The 21,836-nt window shown below is 38.7% G+C and overlaps 1 protein-coding gene across 1 annotated transcript; it reads right to left on the reverse strand.

Annotated features, from left to right (window-relative positions):
- Positions 1-11,425: 11,425 nt before the first annotated feature.
- On the reverse strand, positions 11,426-13,764 carry LOC132006434 (cytochrome c oxidase assembly factor 8-like). Its single transcript, XM_059384208.1, has 2 exons — positions 13,742-13,764; positions 11,426-12,322 (listed from the first exon to the last, which is right to left on the reverse strand). Exons 1-2 carry the CDS (start codon positions 13,762-13,764, stop codon positions 11,704-11,706), a joined length of 642 nt encoding a protein of 213 aa, XP_059240191.1. The 3' UTR covers positions 11,426-11,703.
- Between the last annotated feature and the right edge of the window lie 8,072 nt (positions 13,765-21,836).

The raw sequence follows: 21,836 nt of genomic DNA on the forward strand, positions 1-21,836 counted from the left end.
GAAAAAAACACCTGTATGTATACAAATGATAAGGCTAAATATAATGAAGGGATAAAATATAACTATAACAATGAAAATTTGAAAATATTTTAAAGAGATATTGATAAGATAAAATAGTCAAAAAAGTTAAAATAGAGGAAAAATTTAAAAAGTAGAATAAGAAAAAATTTTTTAAAAAATTTAACATTGAAAGACTAAAGAAACATGGGATAAAAGCCAGGAATACTGTGTGTTGCCTTCCCCTAGCATTGGAGACCCACAGTTCTCATTGATTGGTGAACGTGCTCTTGGCTGGATATTATTGCTGATCTTCTGGGGCAGGGGCCTATTGCAGTGATTCTGAGGTAGAATCACTGAGGCCTGGGGTGGAATTGCTCTGCCCTTACCAGAGGCCAGGCTAAGTAATCTGCTTGGTTCACTCTCAGTAGCTTTTGTTCCCTGAAAGCTTTCTGTATAGTTTTGGAGGATGGGAATGAAAGTGGCGGCCTTCCAGTCTTGGCCCTGTAGGAGTCGAAAGCTCAGGGCCCTACTCCTCAGTGCACCCTCAAGAGAAAAGTAGTCAATCTCTCCCATTTTCGTGGTCTCCGGCCACAGTCCGAGCTGACCCAGCCTATGACCAAGCATTTCTGTCTCTGGTGCACAGCCCCATTTGGAGTCTCCAAACCCAGCAGATTCCTGCTGTGTGTCCCATGCTGCTCCTCCCAGAGGAGGAAGGAAGGGATACCTCTGGATCTGCCACTTGTGGAGTCCCAGCTCTAAGAGCAGTGGCTTGATTGTGCCTTGGAATACAGTTTAAGGTAACCCCGAGCTGAGAGCCCACTCCTTGCCTTCGTCTCTGTAGCTGGCTTCCCCACTCTAGTACCTGGGAGCTCTGCTGCAGTCAGACACCCCTGGTCTTTCTGTGACCCCATGGGTCCTGAGAACACACTGTCCCCAAGAGGGCTGTACCCATGCTTAGCCTCTGCAGTGATGTTCCTCTGGAGTGACATCCCTCAGTGGAGTGACTTCTAAAAGTTCCAATTTTGTGCTCTACTGCTCTCTCACTTGCAGGGATCTGGCCCCTCCTCCCATGGTCTGTCTTCCCATGGCTTCAGATTCACTTCTCTGCACACCCTACCTTCTGGAAAATTGTCACTTTTCTGTTCCTGGAATTGCTGCTCTTTTTCTCTTCTATCTCCTGTTGAGTTTGTAGGTGTTCAGAATGGTTTGAGAACAACCTAATTGAACCTAATTGAACTCCTGGGACCTGATGATATTTCAGTCTCCTACTCTTCTGCCATTTTGTTCCACTCTGTGTGTGTGTGTGTGTGTGTGTGTGTGTGTGTGTGTGTGTGTTGTTAGCCACTGTATAATACCTCATTAATTTTTGATGTAGTGTTCATTGATTCATTAGTTGCATATAACACCCAGTGCTCATCACAGTACCTTAATACCCATCACTCCGTTACCCTATCCCCTTACCCCTCTCCCCTCTGGAATCCTCAGTTTGTTTCCCAGAGTCCATAGTCTCTCATAGTTCATCTCCTTCTCTGATTTCTCCCCTTTTGGATTTCCCTCCCTTCCCCTGTGTCCTCTGTGCTTTTGCTTATTCTCCACATATGATTGAAACCATATGATGATTGTCTTTCTCTGCTTGACTTACTTTACTTAGCATTATCCCCTCCAATTCTATCCATGTTGGGACAAATAGTGGGTATTCATCATTTCTGATGTCTGAATAATATTCCATTGTATATATGTACCATATCTTCTTTATCCATTCATCTGTTGAAGGGCATCTTGGATCCTTACACAGTTTGGCTATTGTGGACATTGCTGCCATGAATATTGGGTGCATGTGCCTCTTCTTTTCACTACAGCTGTATCTTTTGGGTAAATACCTAGTAGTGTTATTGCTGGGTTGTAGGGTAGCTCTATTTTTAACAGCTTGAACCTCCATACTGTTTTCCAGAGTGCCTGTACCAGCTTGCATTCTCACCAATAGTGTAAGACAGTTCCCCTTTCTCTACATCCTTGCCAACATTTCTTGTGTCCTGTTTTGTAATTTTTGCTATTCTAACTGGTGTAATGTGGTATCTCTTCATAGTTTTGATTTGTGTTTCCCTGGTGAGTAGTGATGTTGAGCACTTTTTCATGTGTCTGTTGGCCATTTGGATGTCTTCTTTACAGAAGTGTCTGTTCATGTCTTCTGCCCATTTTTTGACTAGGTTGTTTTTTGAGTATTCAGTTAGAGAAGTTCTTTATAGATTCTGGATATCAGCCCTTTATCTGTAATGTCATTTGCAAATATTTTCTCCCATTCTGTGGGTTGCCTCTTAGTTTTGCTGACTGTTTCCTTTGTTGTGCATAAGCTTTTTAGCTTGATGAAGTCACAAAAATTCATTTTTGCTTTTGCTTCCCTTGCCTTTGGAGATGTATCTTGAAAGAAGTTGCTGAGGCCAATGTTGAAGAGGTTACTGCCTGTGTTCTTCCCTAGGATTCTGATGGATTCCTGTCTCACATTGAGGTCTTTTATCTGTAGATCAATGGAACAGAATAGAGACACCAAAAATGGACCCTCTATGGTCACTGATCTTTGACAAATCAGAAAGAAAATATCCAGTGGAAAAAAGACAGTCTCTTCAGTAAACAGTGCTGGGATAATTGGACAGCTTCCTATAGAAGGATGAAACTGGACCATCCTCTTAGGTGTAAGAGGATGTTTCATTCTTCTATATGAAGAATGCAAAGATATGCAAATACAAACTCAAAATGGATGTTCTCTGTATTTGTAGTTCTGACTATGCTTTTTTTTTCTCTTAAGAGTTTATTTATTTATTTGTGCAAGTGCACACATGTATGCCCGCACAAGAGAAAGAAAGTTAGCAAGAGCTTGGGGGGGGCAGAAGAAGAGTGAGAGAAACAGAGTCCCTGTTGAGTGGGGAGCTTGATTTGGGCTTGATCCCAGGACCCTAAGTCAAGACTTGAGTAGAAGTCAGATGCTTAACAGACTGAGCCACCCAGGTGCCCAGATTCTGCTGTTTGCTTAATTCATTTTTTTCAATTCCACTTACAAGTAGAATCATATGATATTTGTTTTTCTCAGTCCAACTTATTTCACTTAGGATAATGCTGTCCAGGTCCATCAGTGTCATCTCAAATGGCATAATTTCATCCTTTTTAATAACTGTATAATACTTCATTTAATTTCTTTATCCATTTGCCTGTTGATAAACATTTAGGTTACTTCCATGTCTTAATTATTGTAAATGACAATAGTGATACACACATACACACACACACACACACACACACACACACAATAAACAGAGGGGTGCATATATCTTTTGGAGTTAGTATTTTAGTTTTCCCTGGGTAAATACCCAATAGGGGAATTACTGGATCATATGGTATTTACTGGATCATATGGTATTCCTAATTTTAATTTTTTGAGGAAACTCCATACTTTTTTCCACAGTGGTTATGCCAATTTACACCTTTTCCTTCACATCCTTCCCACCACTTGTTTCTCATCTTCTTGATTTTAGACATTCTAATAGGTATGAGGTGGTATCTCATTGTGGTTTTGACTTGCAGTTCCCTGATGATCAGTGATGTTGAACATCTTTTCATGTGTCTATTAGCCATCTGTATGTCTTCTTTGGAAAAAATGTCTATTTAGGTCCTCTGTCCATTTTTTAATTGGGCTTTCTTTCTTTCTTTCTCTTTTTGATGTTCAGTTGTATGAGTTCTTTGTATATTTTGGATGTTAACCCCTTATCATATATGTCATTTGCAAGTATCTTCTCCCATTCAGCAGATTTTTTTTTTGATGACTTCCTCTGCTGTGTTAAAGCTTTCTGCTTTGATGTAGTCTGAATAGTTTATTTTTGCTTTTGTTTCCTTTGCCTTTAGAGTTGTATCTAGAAAAATGTTGTTACAGTTGATGTTAGAGAAACTACTGCCTATGTTATCTTCTGGGATTTTTATGGTTTCAGGTCTCATGTTTAGGTCCTTAATCTATCTTGAGTATATTTATATATGGTGTTAAAAAAAAGTAGGCCAGTTTCATTCTTTTATGTAAAGTTGTCCAGTTTTCCTAGCACCATTTATTGAAAAGACTTTCCCCAAGTGTTTATTATTGTTTCCTTTTTGTACATTGACCATATAAATGTGGGTTTATTTCTGAGGCCTTTATTTTGTTCTATTGATCTATGTGTCTATTTTTGTACTAGTACCATACTGTTTTGATTACTACAACTTTGTAGTATATCTTGAAATCTGGAATTGTGATACCTCCAGCTTTTTTCTTTCTCAGGATTGCTTTGGCTCTTCAGGGTCTTCTGTGGTTCCATACAAATTTTAACACTATTTGTTCTAGCTTTGTAAAAAAGAAAAATTCTATTGGTATTTTGATAGAGATTGCATTGAATCTATAAATTGCTTTGGGTAATTAGACATTTTAGCAATGTTAATTTTTCCAAAGCATGAACATGGACTATCTTACCTTTTGTTTGTGTCATTTTTAATTTTTCATCAATGTTTTATAGTTTTCAGAGTCAGGTCTTTCATCTCTTTTTGATTAAGTTTATTCCTAGATATTTTAGTCTTTTTGGTGTAATTATAAATGGTGGTTTTAAAATTTCTCTGAGACTTCCTTGTTACTATACAGAAATACTACTTGTTTCTGGGACTTAATTTTGTATCCTGCCATTTTACTGAAAATTTTAATTACTTCTAGTAATTTTTTATGTGAAATCTTTATGCTTTTCCATGTATAGTATCATGTCATCTCTGAATTGTTACAGTTTAACTTTTTTTTTTAATTCAATATGGAAGCCTCTTATTTCTTTTTCTTGTCTGATTGCTGTGGCTTGCATTTCTAGTTTTATGTTGAATAAAAGTGGTAAAACCCGACATCTTTATTTTGTTCCTGACCTTAGAGGGAAACTCTCTGTTTTTTTTCCATTGAGGATAATGTTAGCTGTGGGTTTTTCAAATATGCCCCGTATTATGTTGAGGGATATTCTCTCTAACACTATTTTGTTGATAGATTTCCTTTTTTTTCCCCTTTTTTAACCATGAGTGGATGTTGAATCTTGTCAAATTCTTTTTCTGTATTTATTGAGATGATCGTAGGAGTTTTATCCTTTATTTTATTGATGTGGTATATGATATTCATGGATTTGTGAATCTTGAACCATCTCTGCATTCCAAGGAATAAATCTCACCTGGTTTGGTGTATAAACTTTTTAAAGTGTTATTGTATGTGGTTTGCTAATATATTTTTTAAAGATTTTATTTATTTATTTATTTGACAGAAAGAGAGATCATAAGTAGGCAGAGAGGCAGGCAGAGAGAGAGGGGGAAGCAGGTTCCCTGCTGAGCAGAGAGCCTGATGTGGGGCTTGATCCCAGGACCCTGAGACCATGACCTGAGCTGAAGGCAGATGCTTAACCCACCGAGCCACCCAGGGACCCTGGTTCGCTAATATTTTGTTGAGGATTTCTTTATGTTCATTGGGGAATTGGCCTATAGTTTTTTTGTAGTGTTTGTCTAGTACTGGTGTTGTGTTAATGCTGGCCTTGTGCTATGTGTTTGGAAACTGTACTTCTGCTTCTATTTTTTGTAAGAGTTTGAAGACAACAGGTATTAACTATTATTTAAATGTCTGGTAGAATTCACTTATGAATCCATCTGGTCCTGGACTTTTATTTTTTGGTAGTTTTTCGACTACTAGTTCAATTTGTTACTTGTAATTGATCTATTCAGATTCTTCCTGGTTCAGTTTTGGAAGATTTTATGTTTCTAGTAATTTATCTTTTTCTTCTAGGATATCCAGTTTGTTGGCATATAATTTTTCATTATATGCCATTAATCTGGTGAAGAGTTTGTCATTTTTATCTTTTCAAAGAACCAGCTTTTTTTTTCTTTCTTTTTTTTTTTTTTTAGTCGCTATGTCATTTATTTCTGCTCTGATCTTTATTATTTTCTTCTACTCACCTTGTACTTTGTTTTTCTTTTCCTAATTCCTGTAACCATAAGGTTAGACCTTCTTTCTTTAAGCTTCTTCTTGTTTCTTGAGTGGGCCTCTATTGCTACATACATCCCTCTTAGAACTGCTTTTGCTGTGTTCCAGAGATTTTGGACCATTGTTTTTCATTTTCATTTGTCTCTATGTAGTTTGTATTTCTTCTTTGATTCCTTCATTGAACGATTAATTGTTTAGTATCATTCTGTTTAGTCTCCGCATGTATTTCCAGTTTTTTTCTTGTGATATATTTCTAGTTTTGTACCACTGTGGTCTGAAAAGATGCATAGTATAATTTCAGTCTTCTTAAATTATTGAGGCTTGTTTTATGGTCTAAATGTGGTCCCTAAATAATGTTACCTGTACATGTGAGAAGAATGCATATTTTGTTGATTTTGGATACAATGTTCTGTCTATATCTGTTTTGTCCTTCCGGTCCAATGTGTCATTCAAAGACATGTTTTTTTTTTTTTTTAAGATTTTATCTATTTATTTGACAGAGAGAGATCACAAGTAGGCAGAAAGGCAGGCAGAGAGAGAGAGAGGAGGAAGCAGACTCCCCGCTGAGCAGAGATCTCCCCTGAGATCATGACCTGAGCCCGAAGGCAGCGGCCTAACCCACTGAGCCACCCAGGCGCCCCAAAGACGTGTTTTTTTATTGATTTTCTTTGTGGATGATCCTGTCCATTGATGTAAGTGGGATGTTGAGGTTTCCTAGTTTTTTTTTTTTTTTTTTACCATTTTTTTATATTTATTGAGATATTATTAAAGTATAAAATTGGGTCATGATGAGTTAATATACATATATATGGTGAAATGATCAACACAATGTAAAGTTTTACTATTATTATATTACCAGCCATTTCTTTATTTCCATTAATATTTGCTTTAGTTACTTAGATGCTCTAACGTTGGGTGTGTACATATTTACAGTTGTTAAATCCTCTTGTTGGATTGGTCCTTTTGTCATTATATAATGCCTTTCTTTGTCTTTTCTTACAATCTTCTGTTTTAAAGTCTATTTTGTATGATATAAGCATCACTACTCTGGATTTTTTTCACTTTCATTTGCGTGGTGAATATTTTCCTAATTCTTCACTTTTCAGTCTGTATGTGTCTTTAGGTCTGAGGTCAGTCTCCTGCAGGCAGCATATAGCTGGCTCTTCTTCTTCTTTTTAATCTGTTCCAGCACCTTATGTTTTTTGATTGGAGGCCGTTTACGTTTAAAGTAATTATTGACATGTATGTATATATCACCATTTTTAAAATGTGTTTTCTGAAAAAAAAATGTGTTTTCTGATTTTTTTCTAGTTCTTCTTGCTCTCTTTCTTTGTGATCAGTGGGTATCTATAGTTCTATAGTGTTATGTTTGGCTTTTTTTTTGCCCCTCTTTGTTTTTTGTGTATCTATCATAGGTTTTGGGTGTGTGGCTACTATGAGGTTCACATATAACCTCACATATAACATCCTAAGTTAATAAGAGTCCATATTCATTCAATGGTTCAGACAGGTTCTGGGGGAAAAAAAGAAAAACAGAAAAGGGATTCTTTTCCTTTTTTCCTTTTCTTCCCTTTTCACTCCCTTCTCCACATTTCATGTATATCCTGTCATATTTTACCTCTTTTTGTTCATATTTTTCTTATGTCTGGCTATGGCCATTTCTTTTCTGGTCAAGTCCCTATAACATTTGTTGTAGGCCTGGTTTAGTGGCAATAAACCCATTTATCTTTTTTCTGAGAAACTCTGTATCTCTTCTTCAAATCTAAATGATAACCTTGCTGTCTAATTTACTCAGATAGGAAGCGTAGGAGAGGAACAGGTTGGAGGAAATGTGCTGGAATTGGGGACTTTGGTTTGGGTCACTTTGAGATCCCTATTAATGGGGAGTAGAGAGTCAGCAGCATAGATAGGGCTTGAAAGGCATAAATTGGTTGAGCAGCTGGGCAGTGAATATAGGATATATGTGTATATATGTATATAAATATATATAGTAGGTACTGTGTAGTATACATGTGCAAAGGACCTTTTTGAAATTTAAGTTTGAAATGTGACGAGATTAGCATAATGTTCAAAAGAAACAAGAAATTTCAGAAAGAATTACAGAAAATTTTCTGGCCTCAATACTTTTATTAAATGGCTAAACTAGAAAAAGGAGTAAGAACCTTTGGATGTGGTTACTATGGAGACTTCAACATTCCAGGAATGGTAAGCTGAGTGGACCCAATTGTGACCTGGAGCCCTATAGAAAAGACGGGATGGCAACGAAAGCAGATGAGGTCTCCTGTAAAGGAAAGGAATCTGATATCTTTTCAGGAACCACCACCAAATTCAAAATACAGTCAACTTTCCTTTTGTCTGGTCTGTTCTTTTTCTGAATCTGATGTCTGGGATGTTTCTCACAGAAAAATGTTAATAGGAGACCAAGATTGATGGGATGAGGGAAGAACAGAGGTGGAGATTTGGCTCCATGGGCTAGAAGGGGAACAAACAGGACCTTGGTTGCTGAGAAAGAACTGCATAGAGGAAAAAGGTACCTTTGGTAAAAGGAGGTGATCAAAAAGGTAAGAACAGAGTGCTATCAAATGATAGCTTGAAAACATAAATTGATAGCTTGAAGACATAAATTTGTCTTTCTGCTTTTCCCAATTCCCACTAAACTATAAACTAAGTAGAACCATAAGATTATTTTAGAGAATGGGAGAAGAGGCAACAATGTATGGGAGATGCCGGCATATTGAAAGATTGAAAACAGAAGAAGATGGAAACCAGCTGCTGCTGGAAATTTAGACCTGTTCAGGATTTAGCAGCTACAGGTACCATGGAGGATGAAGTTAAGTCATGGGGCTAAGAACAGCATGGGAGGGTTACCTGATTTTTTTATGTCATATAGTCTGACTGCCTCCCCAGTCCCCCATCTCCTGCCTCACCAGAAAAGCCAGACTTATATTCCAGAGAATTTAAAATGGAGAGGGTCTTGTTTAATGGACAGCAAGTAACTAAATATATAATATGTGTATATATATATATATAGTTACAGTTATATATAATATATGGTATATATATAGTTACTATTGTCTTATATATTTTTTATATATTAGAGCATACAATATATACAACATACACAGTAATTAATTTTGTCTTTTTTTAAAATTTATTTTCAGCATAACAGTATTCATTATTTTTGCACCACACCCATTGCTCCATGCAATCCGTGCTCTCCAGAATACCCACTACCTGGTATCCTGACCTCCCACCCCCCGCCCCTTCAAAACCCTCATTGTTTTTCAGAGTCTCTCATGGTTCACCTCCCCTTCCAATTTCCCCCAACTCCCTTCTCCTCTCTAACTCCCCATGTCCTCCATGCTATTTGTTATGCTCCACAAATAAGTGAAACCATATGATAATTGACTGACTCTGCTTGACTTTTGTCTTTCCTGTACTGTTACCATGTTCTCAAAATTAAAAAAAAAACATTTATATTTAATTTTCTTTACTTTTATCCTTTCTATACTTTGTTTTCCTTACTAAGCTTTTTATAGGAACTATTTTTATTAGGCTTCTGCCTTGAGAGACAACTTTACAAAAAGGGTCTCTTGATTAGCATTTTCATGGGATACAAATAATCCATACTCTGTATCCATAGACTTCTCTCCAAATTTCCTTTCACATTAGTTTTTCCCATCTAGTTGTTTACAAGTCCCTTACCGTCTGGCCAAACCATCAGCCATTACCCATGAATTGGGAAAGTTTCATACCTCAGGCCATCATCCCATGTTTGTATGTATAGTATTACTTATAGTTTATTATTTTGGTAGGGATTGGAGGATCCAGGAACTTCCACTTGTCCTTTTTTAGTACAGTAATTCTTACTGAATGGGTTAGGAAGCCAGTGTGGGTGTTCTGTCAGTTGCTTGAGTATATCTATTCCAACCATATACCTAGAAACTAGAAAAGTATCTCTGGAATAGATCCAGAATTCAATTGGACTGACTATGTGGGGATTTAAGTCATAAATCTATTTGCCACATGGCTTCCATAATTTCCCACCATGATCTAAATACAAGGACTAGCCTTAGGTCAGAACAAGTGGATAGAAAGACTCAACTTCATAAAGCAGTTAATTATGACACACACATAGGTGACCATGTTGATGGTCAAAGATCCTCCCTTGCAGTGCCAATAAATACTCTTGATTAAATTGGATATCAATATGGAAAAATGGATCTTGACCCTTACCTAATATGCACAAAAGTAAGTTCTAGATGCATCCACAGATCTTGAAATGAAAGATAAAACAACAATGCTCTTAGAAAAAAAATAGAATTTTTATAATTTGAACAGAGGAGATCTAGGAAAGATTTCATAAAGATTTTTAAAGAAATTTATTCATTTGAGAAAGAGTGAGAGCACTAGAAGAGGGGATGGTCAGAGGGAGAGGGAGAAGCAGACTCCCTGCTGAGCAGGGAGCTCAACATAAGGCTCAATCCTAGGACCTCAGGATCATGACTTGAACTGAAGGCAGACGCTTAACCAAGTGAGCCACCCAGGTCTTCCTAGGACAGATTTCTTAATGGTACACAAGATAGTGTACAGAAAGGGCCAATCATAAAGGAAAAAATGATAACGACCATATTAAAATTAAGAAAGCGTTCAAAAGAAGGATTGAGAAAGTGAAAGGGAAAGCCTCAAATAGGACTTGTGTCCATAAAAGAACATCTACAAATTAATAAGAAAAAGGTGGGCCACCTGGGTGGCTCAGTTGGTTAAGTGTCTGCCTTTGGCTCAGGTAGTGATCTCAGGGTTCTGGATCAAGTCTCACATCAGGCTCCCTGCTTAGCTAACCCCCCTTTCTCTGTCTGCCTCTCTGCCTACTTGTGATCTCTTTCTGTCAAATAAATAAATAAAAATCTTAAAAAAAAAAAAAAAGAAAAGAAAAAGGCAAGATGACCAAAGAAAATGGGTAAAAGATGTGAACCCAAAAGAGCACATCTAAATTATAAGGAACGTTGGTCAGATTCACTAGGCATCAGGGACATGCAAATTAAAATCATAGTGTGATATACACCTATACACACACATATCAGAATGACTAAATTGGAAAAGACTAAAGGCCAAGTGTTGTCAAGATGTGAGGCAATTTGAATTGTCATGTATTTTCTGATGGGATTGTAAATTGGTAAGACCACTTAGGAGATTGTTTGACTGTAGATACTAATATTTAAATACACACGTACTTTATGGCCCAGTAGTTGGCATGTGCCCCCAAAAGGCACACATGTTTTCATTAAAAAACAGGAAAATATTAGTAATAAAAATAATGAAAACTGATGAGCAGAAAACATCCCAGTGAATTCTCAGAAGTGGAAACCTAACTCTGCATTGGTCCATCTCCTCATCTCAACCTGTTACTTTTTTTTTTTTTTTTCCCACGATGCTTGGGTTTTATTTAACATCATGTCCATGACCCAGGGCCAGCTTGGAATCCAGAGTCAGGGCAGGCACACAGCCCGTGGCTCACCAGGCCCCCTGTTCTGCAGTCCACCCTGTGCTGACAGAAGCCAAGGGGCCCCCATAAAGCAGGCGTGGGACTCAGCTCACTTACAGGTTTCTAGAGCCCTTGTGAACAGATTCCCAAAGCAGCCGCTTCTCCCAGAAACTCGGCCCCCGATGGTGGGTGGGTCAGAGTGGTCAGGTTAGGGTGGGCTCCTCCGTGCTGTCTCCTTTGGTTTTGGCCTAAGCTTGTTCCAAACCCTCTCCAGGGCCACTTTTCCCATGCAGAAGGTGATGGCAAAATTACGCTGGTACCAGTCTCTGTTATAATACATGTGCTTCAGAAAATTTTTACTTAAAAATTCCTTGTAGAAGTCAGCCATTTCTTCTGCATCTAATGTTGCTTTTTGGCCTGATCCAGCTCTGGGTTCCAGGCCTCTAGCTTTCAGTCTCGAGCGAATAAATTCTTCTTTCTCCTTACGAAATGTCAAATTCTGGTTTGCCCAGAACTGTTGGTTCCATTCTTGTGTTTCTTGTCTTAATTGTCTTAGCTTCTGTTCCAACGGTGATTCGTTTTTGGGGACGTAGAAGTGAACGGGTCGAAGGTTTGAATGTTTATCTGGGGGTCCTATCCAATCATGGCAAGATTTTCTTGGAGGGCAGAATCCTGAGACCGGGCCGGACGCAGTATCCCTGCGCTCCGCGCCGCGCTCTGGGGCGAGCTGACAGCCGGACCCCGCGAAGGCGCGGCAGAGCGGAGGGACAAGTACCCTCCTCGAGGGCCGCAGAGCACGGCAGAGCCGCGACGGCGCGAGGCTCAACCTGTTACATTTTATCACATTTTAAATTTCTTATTCTGACCTGCTCCCTCCATATAGCAATACTCCTAGAGTGGAAATTAAAAATATTTTATTGAGAATGCTAAATAGTTGCTGAAAGTTTCCTGCCAGATTCTGTAGTGACTAACTTCTCAATATTTGCTGTTCATTTGATCTTTCAGAAAGACAATTTCTTTTGCTGCCTTGCTGTATAGCCCCATCTAGTCTTCATGTTATTTCTTGTTGTTGTTGACTGTCAGGCCAAATCCTTTCAGATTTCACTGTATATCAGCACACGGTACGTAGAGATTGCACTTGCCCCCAGTCAGTGCACTAAATTTATGGTTAATTTCCCCTGAAGGATCTAACAGATAATCACGCATATGTTCTCCTTTACCATGAAGGCATCCAAAACCCACTGCTCAGGTTTTTGATGCTTTGAACCAATGTATCCATGATATGCTACAAGTCCCAGAGTACACAGTACCACCACTAAAGTTCTTCTTGTCTTCATACCCGTCCTTTCCTGCTTTTTCCCTTGACACAAGCATGAAGTGTAGCTAGTAGAACTCTACTTTCGTGATTATCATCACTGTAGAGCGTGTACTCATAAGCCTTCTGTTTTGTGGCTTTAGAACTCTCTTTTTTTAGCCTTCTTTACTTTTTCCTCCATCTTGAGCCCTAGCAGGTAGTTTTCCTTGGGGCACCATTTTTCTAATCACTTTATGAATGCTGCTTCATGGAGAAGGTGAACAGAGAACTGTAAAGCTATTTTGAGATGTGGGAGCTGGGGCATCAGCTGTGCTCACTCATTACTTAAATGACTCATTTCAGTTCACCAGTTTTACGAAGCATGCGATACAAATTTGTGCTTCAGTAAACTTGTAAGTTTCAGCATTTCAAGAGTCTGCTGTTTTGAAGTTGAAATATTAATTAGGTTTTCCCTTAGTGATCTATCACTCTGATTCATGTTGGTATTTAGTGGAATCCCAAGATCATTCATGAACAAAAGAGACAGGTACTTTGAAATATAGGAGTCCAAAGGAAGACTAGAGCCCCAGTAGAAAATGAGAACCATTATTTCTCTTAGGATCTGCTTTACTTATGTTACGTGCTATTTCTTTGGTTCACATTTATTAAGTGCTATTTCCTTGAAGCTGTCTCCCATTTCTACTTAGACCAAAGGATCAGTCATGTTTGCTTTTCTTCACTTTTAGGGCTTGATCTTAGGCTCCAGAGGAGACTGGGTTTACATGACCTCCTATTGTGACATACTTTGTAAGAGGTTAATATAGCCAGACATAGGTATAGCTGTGAAATAATTGAAGTATGTCATCCATGTCCACAATTATGTTCCTTGTGCCTGGCAGTGTTTCTTTCTCTTCCCATTTTTTTTCAGTAAGTACAGTTTATCAGGACATACCTCTGTTCAGAGTACTGAGTCATTTTGACGGTCAAGTATTTTGTTATGGGGAGAGCACAGTTATCATCTGCTAACGGAACTGATATAAAAGGGGTTGATTCTGCATTACTAGGTCATGGTTTCATATGTGAGACAAAATGGGTAGTAGGATCAGAGCATTTCTGCTTTTTCATTTATATATTCTAAGAAAATTCCAAAAATGTAAGTACATTAAGATTTCCAACTCACCATGTTTTAAGCCAGAGGTCAGTAAACTTTTTCTATGAAGAGCCAGATAATACATCTTTTAGTACATGTCCTGTGGCCTCTGCTGAAACTGCTCAGCAGCGGTAGCCCGAAAGCTGCAGACACAGCGTGTAAACAGATGGATGTAGCTGACTTCCAGTAAAACTTTATTTACAAAAACAGATGGCAGGGATATTGGCCAACAGACTGTGATTTGCCAACCCCTCCTTTAAGCCCAAGATAACCTATTCTCTTGGGTGGTTCTAGTTTTATTTCTCCCAGATTGCTCTAGTTGCCCTAAAGGGAAGTAGTGTGAAAGGAAATAGAGTGAGTGTTCCACAGCATAGGGACGTAATGACATGCAACACTGTGACATTTTAGGCCTCATCGGAAGTTAGTCATCTGCTACCGAGTCTCCATCTTAACTTTTGAATGAAAGTGATGTCTAGGGCTACATTTCTAGTCCCTGTATATGACTTCTGGAACTGAAGACAGTACGTACCCAAGGGAAGACAGATGCCCCCAAATTGTACTCACCATCTGGTCAAACACAGTGGGAGCCAATTGTCTTTGAGGGCAAGGTGTGAACACCTGTTCTTTCTTGCAGATGGAGGATTTACTGCTTCAGGTCTCCGAAGGTGTGTTTGCCTACAGCGATGCAGCTAAGCCTATTTTTATAGCTTGAGCAAATACGTCCTCAAGTTGGGCTATGGTCGCTGGATTGATGACTCAAGAATGCTGAATTCCCATGTTGGAGTCTGACCAGCAGTTACATTGTTCTGTATCCTGCCTGCTGCTCCCTTTACAGATAATTACCAGAGGCTAATTTACAGATGCCAGTGGGAATGGAAATAGAGTGAATGGCTGCCCACAGAGCTAGGAATTGGATTTTATCAGGAGTCATGAAGAAGCACATTGCTTCTTGGTAAAAAAAAAAAAAAAAAAATCCAGAAAAGTGACTAGTTAAGAAATACAACAGCAAAAGAGTTATCTAAAGGGCAGTGCAGTTTTGAAGCATTGCTTTAGTGTTAGACAACCTGAGCTGAAACCCTTACTGCTCCACCTAAAAGGTGAAACCTTGGCTGAGTTCCTTAAATTCTTTACATCTCAATTCTTTCCATGCAATATCAGTATGGTGGTAGAATCAGTTCCAGGTTGTGAGGATTACATAAAATAAATGCATACAGAACATTTAGGTAACTATTTGAAACATGGTAAATGATCAATAAATTTTAGCTATTCTAATTCATATCTCCAATCAAGTGTTTACTCTTAAGATTTTTTTTTATGTATTTAATGATCAGGAGTAAGTATTTTTTCTTTCCTCACTTATTTAAGGAGATTTCAAGAGTAATTGATTGCTTACCTTACAGAATAGAAAACAGATTCATGAATTTTTTTTTAAAAGATTTTATTTATTTGACGGAGAGAGATCACAAGTAGGCAGAGAGGCAGGTGGAGAGAGAGGGAAGCAGGGTCCCTGCTGGGCAGAGAGCCCGATGTGGGGCTCAATCCCAGGACCCTGAGATCATGACTGGAGCCAAAGGCAGAGGCTTTAACCCACTGAGCCACCCAGGCGCCCCTCATGAATTTTTTAAAAAAGATTTTATTTACTTATTCATGAGAGACAGAGAGAGGGAGGCAGAGGCAGAGGGAGAAGCAGGATCCCCAAGGAGCATGAAGCCTGATGTGGGACTTGATCCCAGGATTCTGGGATCAGGACCTGAGCTGAAGGTGGACACCTAACCCACTGAGCCACCCAGGTGCCCTGAGATTTATAACTTTAAGTGAATTGCACAAGGTTAGAGACTGATGGAACCAGAATTAAAATCTACCCACTGATCCTCTTATAAAACTTCCCAAATTTGAGTTGGCTTAGAACTGATTGTTTTTGCTTCAGTTTAGTTCTTCTACTATTCCACCAATCTTAGCATCAAAATATATATATATATATATATTTTAAAGATTTTATTTATTTATTTGACAGACAGAGATCACAAGTAGGCAGAGACACAGGCAGAGAGGCAGGCAGAGAAGGGGAAGCAGGCCCCCTGCTGAGCAGAGAGCCTGATGTGGGGCTCGATCCCAGGACCCTGAGATCATGACCTGAGCCGAAGGCAGAGGATTAACCCACTGAGCCACCCAGGCGCCCCTCAAAATATATTTATAAATGGAATGCACATAGGGAAATTCTATCCCTCTTAGTTTTTGTTTTTGTTTTTTTATAAAATGAGCAGGTTGGTATACAGAGATGATCCCTATGATATTTTCTAGTTCTGGAATCCTAAACTAAAGGTTTTAATAGAGAAACTCATCACTGAGGTGGAGTTATGGTAATAGGTAGGCCGTGGTTGACCAATGTCATCGTTTTCAGGAGGGCTCTGGCAATGAGAATTCAAGATGGATTCAGGATTGCAACTATCATCAGAACAGAGGTTTCCTTTTTGTATTTGATGGTTAAGACGGACTACCCTGGAATTTGTATCATGCTGGTATAAGGGATGGACCAGGGATTTTAGAACTTGAGGGAAACTTAAAGCATCTAATGAATCCGCTATGCGGATAAGTGCTTTTTAAAAAGCGAACAATTGCTTAGATTTATTTTTATCTTAGAAATTTTGTCACATTGGTTCTCCAATTAACAATGAAAATGATATGATTTAAAATTCACTTTAAATACACACAGACCCAGGGCACCTGGTGGTTCAGTTGGATAAGTGTCTGACTTGGGGTCAGGTTGTGATCTCCCCATCCTGGGAGGGAGAGTCAGGCTCTTTGAGCCATGGGGAGTGTGCTTGTCCCTCTGCCCTTGCCCCTGCTCTCTCTCTCTCTCTCTCTTGCTCTCTCTCAGATAAATAAATACATAAAACACACACACACACACACACACACACACACACACACCTTATTTTACCAGTTACATATCTCAGTGTCCAGGGTTTTTAAACAGAAACTACTTCATGTTTTAGGAGGAATTTAGTGATTGAGCTGAACAGAACTACTCAGTTTCCTAACTTCTAATGTGATACTCAAATCACTAAATTAAGATAATCTTTTTAAAAATAGCATGGGGAAAACAGCACAAATATTTAGCAAGACACTTATAGAGCTGTTTAGAATTATTAGAGCTGGATACTCATGAATTTAAATAACTGAATAATCTAATATGTAAGTTATGTTGCTACTGCTTATAAGAGTAATCAAAGCTTGGGATAAACATTATTCCTTGATAGATCTCAAAACCACCAGATTTTCAGAGATTTATTTTTGGGGTAATTATCTCAAAAGATGAGTAATGCTCTATAATGTGACATACACTAGACTATAAAATAAGATGCATAAGTAACCCAAATTAGGCAGTTGATACCCAGATGATAATGTTCTATGTTGGAGCTTGTCACATTCAGGCAATACAGTGTTAAGTGTTAATATAGCATTAAATGGTTAAGAAAGTGGGCTCTGGAATCAGACTTCCATTTTTAAAAAAATTAATTTATTAATTAAAAAAATTTTTTTTATAAACATATAATATATTTTTATCCCCAGGGGTACAGGTCTGTGAATCGCCAGGTTTACACACTTCACAGCACTCACCATAGCATATACCCTCCCCAATGTCCATAACCCCACCCCCTTTCTCCAAACCCCCCTGCCCCCAGCAACCTTCATTTTGTTTTGTGAGATTAAGAGTCACTTATGGTTTGTCTCCCTCCCAATCCCATCTTGTTTCATTGATTCTTCTCCTACCCACTTAAGCCCCCATGTTGCATCACCACTTCGTCATATCACGGAGATCATATGATAGTTGTCTTTCTCTGCTTGACTTATTTCACTAAGCATGATACGCTCTAGTTCCATCCACTTTGTCGCAAATGGCAAGATTTCATTTCTTTTGATGGCTGCATAGTATTCCGTTGTGTATATATACCACATCTTCTTGATCCATTCATCTGTTGATGGACATCTAGGTTCTTTCCATAGTTTGGTTATTGTGGACATTGCTACTATAAACATTCGGGTGCACGTGCCCCTTCTCAGACTTTCATTTGATTTTGTTCTTGCCCCTTACTGTGTGACCTTCAGTAAAGTATTTGACCCATCTAAGCCTCAACTTCCTCATTGTGAGATACAGAGTACCTGTGCCTGTTTTGTAGATGGTACTGAAACAATTGATGTAATTATGTGGAATCTGCTAAGCACACTGTCTACTAAGTGCTTTGTGGCTTTCTTAATGGCTCCTTAGCTTTTGGAGAAAGATTTACAGCTCCCTGTTTATAGCAGCCTTCATGCACGGAGCGGCAGGGGGCTGCAGCATATCTCTGCCCATTCTATTGATTGTGACAGTCAGAAACCTGGTGAGCAGTGAGTAGGGGATTGTCCTTAAATGCACTGATCAAAACTTCTCAAGTTTGCACCTTGAAATAAGATGCCTTTTTTTGCTTTTTGTAAAGTTTAGCATTCACTCCTTGGCTTTGGTGGGTATTTTAAATCATCTACATTTGCCCATCTTTTTTTTTTAATTACTCTGAATCTCTGACTAATCTCAGTAGAGATATGTATTAGCAAATTAAATCTGATGGAAATGATTTATCTTTTTGGAATTTAAGCTATAGAGAATTCCTCATAGATTATTAACTTTCTGGGAGAGAAACTGTAATATGAACCATTAGAAATTGAATGTATTTTTGTCTATTTATATAAAGAAAGATAATCGTTTTTTAAACTTTTCTACTTAGGAAATTTGGATTAAAATTATGCATTATTAACTAATTTACATACTATAGTAGGGATAAATTATTGTTTTAGTTTTTATAGAAAATCTGAGATAAACTTGTAGTCCTTTAGAGTTGATCTAAATATGTCATCTCATTGTACTGGGTTGGAATTCCATTTCGGGAGTAGATGAGAACTTCTCTCATTCATCTTCAGAACTGGCAACAACGTTTATAAAACAAAATATAGGTGATAAAGAGAAAATTTTTTGAGTTAATTAAAATAGATGTGAAAGCTGTTTACAGTTAATATATACAATACAGGGGCGCCTGGTGGCTCAGTGGGTTAAAGCCTCTGCCATCAGCTCAGGTCATGATCCTGGGGTCCTGGGATGGAGCCCCATATTGGGTTCTCTGCTCAGCAGGGAGCCTGCTTCCTCCCCTCTCTCTGCCTGCCTCTCTGCCTACTTGTGATCTCTCTCTGTCAAATAAATATATATATATATATATACACACACACAATACAAATGGGTTAATATGTGAGGGAAATTAGAACAATGTCTGGCATGTAATAGGTCCTTTATATATCCTGGTGATACTGTTATTATACTAAAGGAAAATGCAGTTAAATAGTAGAATAAGAAAAAGAAGGTTTTCTAAAATTTAGTGGGTAAATTTTGACTTGGTCTTTGATAACACTTAGCAAAAGTTGCTATTAGAATAAAAAAAAATGTAGGGTCCTAATTACTGATTGTAAGTGCTGGTTTACTTACCGAGTTTGATATTTTTTATATGATTGAGGAAATGAGCATGTACCATTTATCTTTCAAAGAATTAACAACCCATGGGGACCCCAAAAGATAGCAAGTATATTCTGCTCTTCACTGTGATAGGTTATTTTATTTGTTAAGTGTGGGATTTCTGGCTGGCTCAGTTAGTAGAGCATATGACTTTTGATCTCAGGGTTGTGAGTTGGGCATGAAGCCTACTTAATCAAAAGGAAAAAAACACAACACATTGTTTGTTCAGTGTAACCATAGTTGACAAACTTACTGAATCCATACACCAGGAATGTGTAACATGTTTGAGAATTTTGGCAGCTAGACCTGTAGGGATTTGACGTTCTGTCTAGTACGTGGTCAATATAAAATAGTTTGTTTTCCTAACACAACTTTACAATTGCTATTTATTTATTAATTTATTTTAAAAAATGATTTTATTTATTTGAGAGAGAGAGAGAGAGTACTAACAGGAGGGAGGTTCAGAGGGAGAGGAAGAAGCAGATTCCCCACTGAGCAGGGAGACATGGGGCTCCATCCAGGACCCTGGGATCATGACCTGAGCCAAAGGCAGATGCTTAACCGACGAGCTGCCTAGGTGCCCTTTGATTGCTATTTAATATGCAAGAGGCAACAAACCTGGTAGAAGTGATTCTCAGCATTTAGGTAGTGCTTTAGAGTACACAAAGTGCCATCACTCACATTGCCTCGTTTTCAAGAGACAGGCTGTACAATTTCCGTTTCAGCTGTGATTCAGAGAAGTTGCTCACCCCACATCCAGCTCGTGGGAGAAGCCCGAGATGACTGCTCTTTTTACCTCATTACAACTTGTGAGCCACCGTGCTTAGATGCCTGGCAGCCACACCTACAAACAGTAACAGCTTTAAATAGTCTCATGTCACTCAGTGACTTTTTCTGTGCTTGCTTTCCACTTGAAACCACAGGGCAGATACTTGAACTTCCTCCCTTAGTATCATCGGAGGATGGAGGACTGAAAGCCTGGGGAAGTGGAGAGCAGTGCCCACTCCCTGCCCCCTCCTCCCCCATTTTAAAAGAATGCATTGGCGTCCAGGTAGAACATGGGAACGTTAAGGAAGGAAGTGGCAGACTGTTAATATCTATAAAGTACAGGAAGCTGCCAATAAGGCAGATATTGCATTTTTTAATAGGATGGTCATTTAATGGGAACCTTTTTGTGGAGTCCTCTGCAGCCACCATTTATGTGTGTTTTTTGAACTTCCCAGTCACACAGGCAAGTCAGGAGAGCTGTTCTTGGCTTCCTAGCAGTGACTTTGGCCACTACCTCATTTACTCTAAGAATGACGCTAGAGTTGTCACTCGTGTTGAGGACCAGTTGGATACACTGAGAAGCTTGCTCTCCTCTTATTCGGCTAGCTGTGGTTGCACTCTCAGTTTTGCAGAAAATCAAACCGCAGTGCAGATAGTTCGGTAGGACCATCGGAGATAAGTGGCAGAGTCTGGAAAAACTTAATGATTATATATTACTTTGCTCTTACAGAAGCCACAACTCGGGAAAGCAGGGTCTCTGAGTCAAGGAGTTCTAGAAATGTTCTTCTTCTGTAGCTTCTTAGACCCTTTTCACTACAGGCAGCTCCTTCCAGAGTCTCTATTTTTTTTTCCTTCTTTTTTTGACACTGCTTTCTATCTTCTTGCTGTTGTTTGTTTTAATTTTAATTTTTAAAAAAAATTGTTATTTAAATTCTAGTTAGTTAACATATAGTGTAATATTGGTTTCAGGAGTAGAATTTAGTGATTCATCACTTACAACACCCAGGGCTCCTCACAAGTGCGCGCTCTCACCCATCTCACCCATCCCCAACCCACCCCCATCAACCCTCAGTTTGTTCTCTGTAAGGGCCTACTTAGCCAGAGGGAGCCATTTTGTTGTTTATGCAATAAACTTAGATTGACCCTGCCCCTCCCAGGGGAACTTATTTGCAAAGCCCAGATACAAGGGTGGGTCAGGCCAGGTGGGGCCAGGTGCTCCACGTCTCTCACTTTAAATCGAAAGCTAGATATTTTTAAGCTTAGTGAGGAAGGCAAGAGAAAATCTTAGATAGGTTGGAAGTGAGGTGGTGTAAAACAGGTTAACACCTGTTAACCAAGCTATGATTGCAAAGAAAAGTTCTTAAGGGAAATTGAAAGGGTTATGCCAGTGAATACATGAATGATAAGAAAGCAAAAATGCCTTATTGCTGATATGGAGAAGGTTGGAGTCATTTGGATAGAAGATCAAATCAGCCACAACATTTCCTTATGCCAAACCCTAATCCAGAGCAAGTCCCTCTTCTGCTTCAATTCTGTGATGGCTGAGAAAGGTGAGGAGGCTGCTGAAGAAAAATTAGAAGCTGGTAGAGG

Source organism: Mustela nigripes, chromosome 18 (genome assembly GCF_022355385.1).
Source record: "Mustela nigripes isolate SB6536 chromosome 18, MUSNIG.SB6536, whole genome shotgun sequence".
NCBI lineage: Eukaryota > Metazoa > Chordata > Mammalia > Carnivora > Mustelidae > Mustela > Mustela nigripes.

Excerpts from the sequence above, each read along its gene's own strand:
- LOC132006434 (XM_059384208.1), bottom strand. The coding sequence starts at position 13,764 with ATGACTCAGTACTCTGAACAGAG. Across the intron at positions 12,323-13,741 it reads ACTCAGTACTCTGAACAGAG|GTTGAGCCTCGCGCCGTCGC; the intron begins GTATGTCCTGAT and ends AAAATGTAACAG.